General features: G+C 42.7%; 1 protein-coding gene across 4 annotated transcripts in view; it reads left to right on the top strand.

Annotated features, from left to right (window-relative positions):
- Positions 1-1310: 1310 nt before the first annotated feature.
- Positions 1311-8079, top strand: part of SLC13A4 (solute carrier family 13 member 4) — a 60492-nt gene continuing 53723 nt past the window's right edge. The window contains exon 1 of one of the 4 annotated variants that reach the window (XM_084809464.1): positions 1311-2109. In XM_084809464.1, the coding sequence (XP_084665590.1) occupies positions 2011-2109 (99 nt within the window). In that variant the 5' untranslated portion in view covers positions 1311-2010. The remainder of the gene's footprint in view (positions 2110-8079) is intronic. The other 3 variants (XM_084809463.1, XM_084809465.1, XM_084809466.1) reach the window with 3 other exon arrangements.

Below are 8079 nucleotides of genomic sequence, written 5' to 3'. Positions count from 1 at the left end.
CCATCATCACCACCACCACAAAGGGTGCTTCCAGACAACATTTTTATTGCTCCATCACCGGAATTGTATGGGGTGTCCCTCCAGACAACATCATATTCCACTTGTAAGCCTCCTGTGGTTTTCTACTGCTGCAGCTTCTATCTTTTTTCTTACTGCAGAAAATCTATTAAGGAGAAAAAGACAGAATTGATGCACAACACCTTCCAATTCATAAAGCTAGGAGCCCTCCATCTGGCAGCAGCAGCATCATCAACACCATCACCATCGTCATCCCCCTTTCTGCCAAAAATGGTGCCCTAAAATATCCAGAAAATACATCATTAGAAAAGCATTATAATTTAAACTAATTAAATTCAAAGTCTATCAAAGCAACCTGTTATCAGCAGTTGAAAAGGAGCCTCACCTGGTTGGGATCAGGATGTTAGACTAGATAGGCCTTTGGTCTGATCCAGAAGGTCTCTTCTTATGTCCTTGGGAGCCTCACTTGTGTGTGTAATTGCAGGCTTTCTTTCTTTCTTTCTTTCTTTTGGTGGTGCATTTCTGCTTTTTTGGCAGTTCATAAGTGGGCACCTTACCAAATGTGTTTGGAAGTTACAGCATCCCCTTGTGGGTAACAATATGGGTGGTGGTGGTCATTAGATGTAGCTAGGGTGGCCACTTATGAATTGCCAAAAAAGAGGAAACACTTCACCAAAAAAGAGGACAGCCATTTGCATAACAAGCGCATATGCTAATTTATTTTGAAAGATGCACATTTAGAAATACTTATTATAATTTAAATAGGAATAAAGTCCATCTCGGCATAGTGTGGAAGACCAGGATGCAACTTGGGTGCTTGCCTGTTCAGCTTGCTGTCACGTGCTAACGGTTGCAGGGCAATACCTCTTACGCTTCCTTCTCTTTAACCCAGAATTAAACAGGACAGCTCTTTAAATAGAGAGCAGGTGACTTCAAATAGAGGACTGTAAAAGAGGACACCTGGCCACCCATGTGACACAACCTCTACAGGCCTGTTTCATCCGTTTCAGTTGAACTTCACTGCCACAAATGTGTGCATTCTTCAGAAATGAAGCAACCGGAGGGGGCAGGAGAAGAAATGCAAGGTAAAAAGTGAACCATTCTGTATTGTCAATGGGGATTCATAGTTTCACAGCAGTTCCTTGGCCTTGAAACAGTCACGTGGGCCAGCAACTGGGGGTGGGGAGGTGGCAGGGGGATAGGTGGGAGGAGGGAATAGGAAGTCTTGTGGAATGTTTAGTTGTCAGTCATCTTTTTTGACTTTTAGCTCATGGGTGGAGCCTCTGCTCCCTTCCACCGCTCTCATTGGTAGGCTTGGAGTAGGCCGAAACTTTTCCTCAAGTTTTTATCTCGAGATGCAAGGTAATCTTTGTAAGAATTGCTGCTGTGTGAATTTCCTAGCAGAGGGGGTGAAAAGAAAAGAAAAAGTAAGGGAAAGTTAATCTCTAAGCTAAGTTAGGAAACATTACAGGAAAGAATGCAAACTGAATAAAGGAGAAAGGGGGAGGAAACACTTCTGAATAGCTGTGAATTTTCTTCAGTGATTTAATTTGTGCTGTGTCGATACTTCCTCTTCATTGGGACATACCTGAAAGTGGGCAACTGCAAGAAGAAAGAGAAGTTAACGATGTTATTCTTGGGCTTCTGCACGTGTGACTGATATCCTTTAAAACACAAACACACCATGATGGAAGGAGGAAAGACAATTGGCACCATGGAGGCAGCCTGGTGATTTTCCTGCTCATGATAAAACAGAAGAGCATTATGTTCATCAGGTGCTTACAACATGATGGTCAAGAGGATGCGCTCGTCAGCCTGACATAAAAGGCATAGATACTTTGATGCCTTTAATAAGGTTTCCTTAAAGGAGAAAAGGAACCAGAGCAGCAAAGAACTCTTCAGGGGAAGGAAGAAACCATTGGCCCAGGGCTGGAAGAGCCCTTCTGGGAATACTTGCTGGGTCATCAAGGAGGTAACAGCCAGTGCAGCAGGATGACTGTGGTCAAGGAGCTCCTTCGAGCCAGAAACCTGCTACTGGTTATTCTAATCCCACTCTTGTTGCTTCCTCTGCCGCTCTTGTACCCTACTAGCGTAAGTATTTTGCATTTTCTTCATTTTGACCATAACTGTGGATTGATGTGGGCAATGAAAGAGTCAGCTGACCAACTAGACAAGTACGGTTCTAGGGAAGTAGTCAGCAAGGAAAAAACATAAGGAGAGTTCATAGTTTTGCTACTGGTCCTGCTCTTCAGACGTTGGCTATCCTGCCAAAAACAAAAACAAAAAAATAGATAACGGAAAATTTGGATAGCCAGAAGAGTCGCCCTGGATTGCCTAGTGGTAGAAAGGCAGGATATTGAATGAATGAATGAATGACATGTTAACCACAGTAGCTTGACATGTAGAGATTAGGCAGAGGAAGCTTTTTCGGATATGGAGATAACTGGTACGAAAAAATTCTCCTATGGGGCTGATTTTCCTGGTTCTCATTTCCTTATTTAACACAGTGGTGCCAAAACAGCCTGAATAAGAAGGAACTGGATTTTTTACATCTCTGCTGCTCCCAAAAATAAGCTCTGGGCCAACACAGCTGTTATATTCTTGTCACCCTGTGTTATTCCCTAGCACTGTGTCCAGCCCAAAGCTTTGTTTTTGTGCAAGGCATTCTCAAGCATGATGTCCCCATGCCAATAATAGTCTATCCTTGTATAAATACATACCAATAAAGAACGGAGAGCTTTGCATCTTGAAATAAGTTCATCGGAACTCATACATCGCTGCCATCTGGGACTGATGCTCTATGAGATGCCCTCACATTATGTCTGTTCATTTTTGCTCAAGGAACATTCAGCCATGATGCCCAGTCCCCAGTTATATTATTTCCTTGAAGAAGTTGCAGGGAAAGAATGCAATTGGCATGAGGGCATCATGTTTGAGAGCTCCTTCTGAGAAAACAAAGTTATGGGTCACGTGTGACCCTAGGCCCGTTCTCACTGGACAGCATCTCAGTTGCAGTGCTATGTGAGTTGCAGGTGGGCCAAATCTTATTTTGCAGAAGTGGGCAGTCTTCAGTCCCTTATATGGAATGCTCCTGTACCTCTGTATTGAATTAGAAACTGGGGACAACCAGGAGGGATGCTTGAAGATTTCATTTGGACTGTAACTTTAAGCAAACCAACCTGATTCATATTTTCCAGACTAACAATGGATCGGAACACAGTAATCCTTTGAGTTTTGCACTTCTCCAAATTTTTTGATAGAGCTCTCAACTCATAAAATGTACTAAATGTGCATTTTAGGCTGAAATGTGTACAAAAGTGTGTATACTAGTTTAGATTAAAATGCACACAAAATAATGCACATTTGTGTATGTGTATGCGTGTGTTTTGTTTTGTTTTTAAATTGCAGATTGATGAGAAAAAGGGTAGAGTGGACTTATGAACACATGCTGAATGGACAAGGACATTAAATTTGCTGATCTGTCCATTCCTAACAACCAGCAACCAAGTTCAGCTTGTTGCTAAGTTTCTGTTAAAGGCAAGGGAGCAAGGCCAATTAAAAAGATGGCATCCTTAAAAAACATGTGAGCATGGTGATGGGGGAATAACTGAATCTCCATGTTTGGTAAAATGGAAAAAAATAGTGTCTTGCCTCTAGAACCTATGAAAGTGTCGTGGAAAATTCCCAAGGGGAGCCACAGGCCTCCCTGAAGCAAATCCCTCCCACTCATCAGGATGAGGCCTATGGGGACAAGTTTAGGACCAGTGGAAGGCAACATTCATGGAGTCGTCCAACCATCAGCAGTCCTTCCTCAAAGCCCCAGCAGAACCATGCTGGACCACTCTCTGAACTTGATTTGGCTATTGGGTATGATTGCTAAATTCAACTTCCATTTTCAGAGATTTTCACTGAATCCCAGGCGCAAAAGACAAACAACAAAGGAGGGTTATTGCAAAGGGCTGGATATGCCTGATCTCATCTGATCTCAGAAGCTAAACAGGGTCAGCCCTGCTTAATACTTGGATGGGAGACTGCCTGGGAATCAGGCTTCCTGCATTGAGCAGGAATGATCTTGTAGGCCCCTTCCAACCCTATGATTCTATGATTCTATCTTTCATGCACTGCTTGTGAGCATCCCAGACGTATCTGTCTGGTCACTCTTAGAAACTGCATCTTGGACTCATTGGACACTTTTTCGGATGCAACAGTGCTCCTCATTAATTATCTCGGCTATGAAGAACTGGAAAGAATAATCTGTTGATGCGTTCAGGGTCTGTGGAGGGTCAACACATGAGGACAGGGAGTGCTCTAGCCCCACCTCCCTCCACATACATTTCAGTCACTCGGTACTGATGGAGGGTGATGGTTTGAAGAGGAGAGGCTCCTGTATCTGTGGAGGGTCTCCATGTCATCCAGGACCCTGGAAAATGAGCATAGTGGGTCTCATGGAGAGACTCCATGGATATAGGAGTCTCTCCTCTTCAGATTGTTGCCCTGCATCAATACAGGGTGAAGGAAACATGAGAGGTGGGGGGAGCTAGAGTGCTTCCTCTCCTCACGTGCTGATTCTACACAGATCGTAAATGCCTGAATAGGGCTTCTGAGAGCATATGGTGCTGTACCTTGTTAAAGCATAGCAGGTGACAGCTAGGTCCATGCCCAGACAGGGAGAGTGCCCAGGAATTCCATGTCTGAAATTTTTAAGAGAAGAACAAGATATAAGCCTACTACATACATGGAGTCCTCAATTTAATTTTGGAGATGGTTTTCCTCCAATCTGTATTTGCATCCTTCCAAACTTTCTGGACCCTCTAGATATCCTATGGCCATCTAGCCGCTGACTAGCAGCCATAGGATTGCTCCCCCCATCCTGTTTACAATCTTGGATTTTAGATTTACATATGCAATGGTGAGGGCAGCTCTCTTTTATATGGGGGAATATACACACACAATTATTTTTGGTCTCCTTCTACTCCTGAGCTCTGAGTTGCATTATTACTTGAACTGAAGATGAGGGTGGATGAAATATGCCCATAATTTTTAGAGTTTTGTTTCCTTTTGAGAATGAATTTTCACTATTGCAAACATTCTAATGTAGGCAACTTTGTTAAATTCAAATTGTTTGTTTTAATGGAGTTGAGATGCACCTTTTTGATTAATTTGTTTGGAACTTGTTTAATTAATGGTGTCCTCTTGTTTATCAGGCTGGAGTGAACAAATGAGCAAATAGGCAAATTAGATAAAGTAGAAGTCAGCTAAAACTAATTTCAGCCTCATTAAGCAAGTAAACTAAGAGCAAAGCAAAGGAAGATAAATGAGATTCTTTCTTTCCTTTGCATCTATTGAGCTGACAAGAGTTAAACAATTACAAGTTACAGACCCGGTAGGATAATGAAGAAAGAATTAAGGCATAATGACCCCTCCCTCCCACCAAATTAAAATTAACAACCAACAAGTAGTCCATGAATATAGAATGTGATTAGGTATGGGAGAATCTATTTATTTTATTTATTTATATAATATATTTCTTAGTTACCTTTTAAGTCTGTGATCTTCTGAAGGCAATATAAAACAGTAAAATTCAGAATCATCTTTTAAAAAAAAAGCCCCACAATGTGAAAATAAGCCAGTTAAAATAAAATTCAAAGATCTCAAAATTCATTTTCGGATATCTCACAGCACCAAAGACCATCAAAACTTTTAAATAATATCTTTTAAAATATTGATTTCCAGTCCACATGTTTTTACATATAATTCCATTCCATTTCCTCATTAATCTGTGATTTTTTATTTAAAAATTCCTCTCAAAATATGTATTTAATATGTATTTTAATACACATTTAAATATGTACTTTCTCTCAAAAGGCATATTAAAATGCATATCTTGATAAATATGAACGCCTGAGAACTGCATCACAATATTTGGAGAAGTGCAAAATCCAGTTCCGATCTCTGTGGCCATAAAATTCAAATTCCTCAAACTTCCCTTAATGAGAAAGCCAATATTTTGTGCTGAATTCCTCAGTGTATACTGAATGACAACCAAGCGAATACTGAAATGCACACTTCAGGGTGGCCTGGTCTTGAATGGGCAATTAAGGGCGCAATCCTATGCCTACTTAGACATAAAAAAGTCCTACAACTCCATGCTGGCTGGGGCACGCTGGGAGTTGTAGGAGTTTTTTTCTGTCTAAACATGCATAGGATTGAGCCTTAAGACCTATAGCTTTATAAAAGATGAAAACTGCAAGAATTGGTTTGGTGATATGGATTGACACAGTTTCCTGCCATTTTTTCCCCTCTCTCTTGGGGGTGTGGCTTTGGGGATCATCACAAGACACAATGAGCACTTGCATGATGAGGGCATTCAGAATTCACCATGATAATACAGTGTCTCTAGAAGGCAGCCTTTAATGCACTTTTTGGCTGCTTCTGATGCCTTTTCACTTTAATGTCTTGCAAATCTGTTTTTAAGATTTGCTTGTTATTTCCTTGTCTCCTTGCTGGTTTGGATTCTTTGTTTGCATCCCACCATGATTATTTTAATAGAAAGTTGGGGTAGAAGTTAATAAGTTCTGTAAGTGTCCCCAAAGCGCTCTGTAAGTGTTCTGATCCTCCATGCGATTAGAGGAGGGATGAGCTTGCTACCTCCACCCCCTTGGTTGCTGGCCCCAATGCCCTGCACGAGTTGGAGGGCAAACGTCTACAGCCGGGAGTATGCTGTGCTTGTGTAGGCTCCCCACATGATTCGGAAATGTAAATCGAATGGACTTCCCTGCCGCAGACATTCACCCTCCAACTGGTAATGGGGAGAGTGACAAGAATGGTGAAGGAGGGGATGGAGTTAGCATATCTGTCTCATCCCTCACACAGTTCTAATCGTGCGGAGGATTAGAACACCCAAACAGGGCTAAGGGAGCCTCTCCTAACCTGGCGCCCTCCAGAGGTGTTGAACTACAACTCCCATCATGCCCCAGCCAGCATGGCATCAGTTTTAGACAGTGTCAGGATCTTGATCAGATCTCTGAAGAAAATAATTTTGAGCTTTGGCAACAGAGCAGCCAATAGAGATATGCCACACGTGATGTGGTAAATGCTAGTGCTGTGCCAGAACCCCACCTGCCCTTTTGCAACCTCTTTGTTTCCCTGCAAAAGAGGCAGGTGTCATTTTTCTGCCTCTTTCATGGGGTTGCTGAGAATGTTGGAGAAATTTCTCAGGGTGCAGAGCTTGAATGCTTACCTTACTGGAAGGAGGTGGCGGTGGGCCTCCTGTGTGCTCGTTCTGTTACCATTTTCCCCTCATTCTGTCCTTACAGCCGCTCTGGGTGCTTGAGTGTCTCATTTGTCCATCTCTGCTTTTGGCCTAAGTTAAGCCTCTTGACTATGTCCAGGAAAATGGGATTTGATACCATATTTACTAGCACTGTGCCGAATTTTTGACCTATTTATGTTCGACCATTCGTTGGGAGGGAGGGGCGATTGTGGGAAGCGATGAAAATTTTGGAGAAATTCTCAGGGTGCAGGGCATCAGTGCCTGCCTTACTGTAAGGAGGTGGCAGAGGGGAGTGGGGGTGCTCTTTCTTTTACCATCCCCCCACCCCCCGTTCTGTCCTTGCAGCCTCTGTGGATGCTTGAGCTTCTCAGAAAGCCACCCTGGAGGACTTAGCCAGGACTGGAAAGTGGGGCTTTCCTCCCCTGGGGCTTTCCCATGGTGTTGCTTGCTGGGTGACTGAAAGCCAAGACGGGCATTTTTTAATTTTGCCTTATTGTTATTAAAAGTCCTTTTAACAACAAGAAGAAAAAGAGTAAGAAGAATAACAACAAACCTTCTCTCAGCTTCATCCATCCAGGCCCAGGGTGTTGAGTGCTTAGCTCTTAAAAGTTCGAATCCCTGTGTATTCAACCATGTCAGTGCCGATTTAGGGTTGCCATCTCTTCTTTTCTGAACGGCACCTCTTCTTTAGCTACTGTAGGGCAGGCAGATACATACAACATGGTCCTCTCCATGGCAGGAGCAGCTGGACCTATTTAATTTCACTGGTGCAGATGGGTGATCATTTC

This window comes from Heloderma suspectum, chromosome 7 (assembly GCF_057233095.1).
Source record: "Heloderma suspectum isolate Gila_16-S chromosome 7, 16-S_ref, whole genome shotgun sequence".
Classification (NCBI taxonomy): Eukaryota; Metazoa; Chordata; class Lepidosauria; order Squamata; family Helodermatidae; genus Heloderma; species Heloderma suspectum.
Note: the sequence above shows the minus strand (reverse complement) of the source record. Positions and strands in the feature narration are given on the sequence as shown.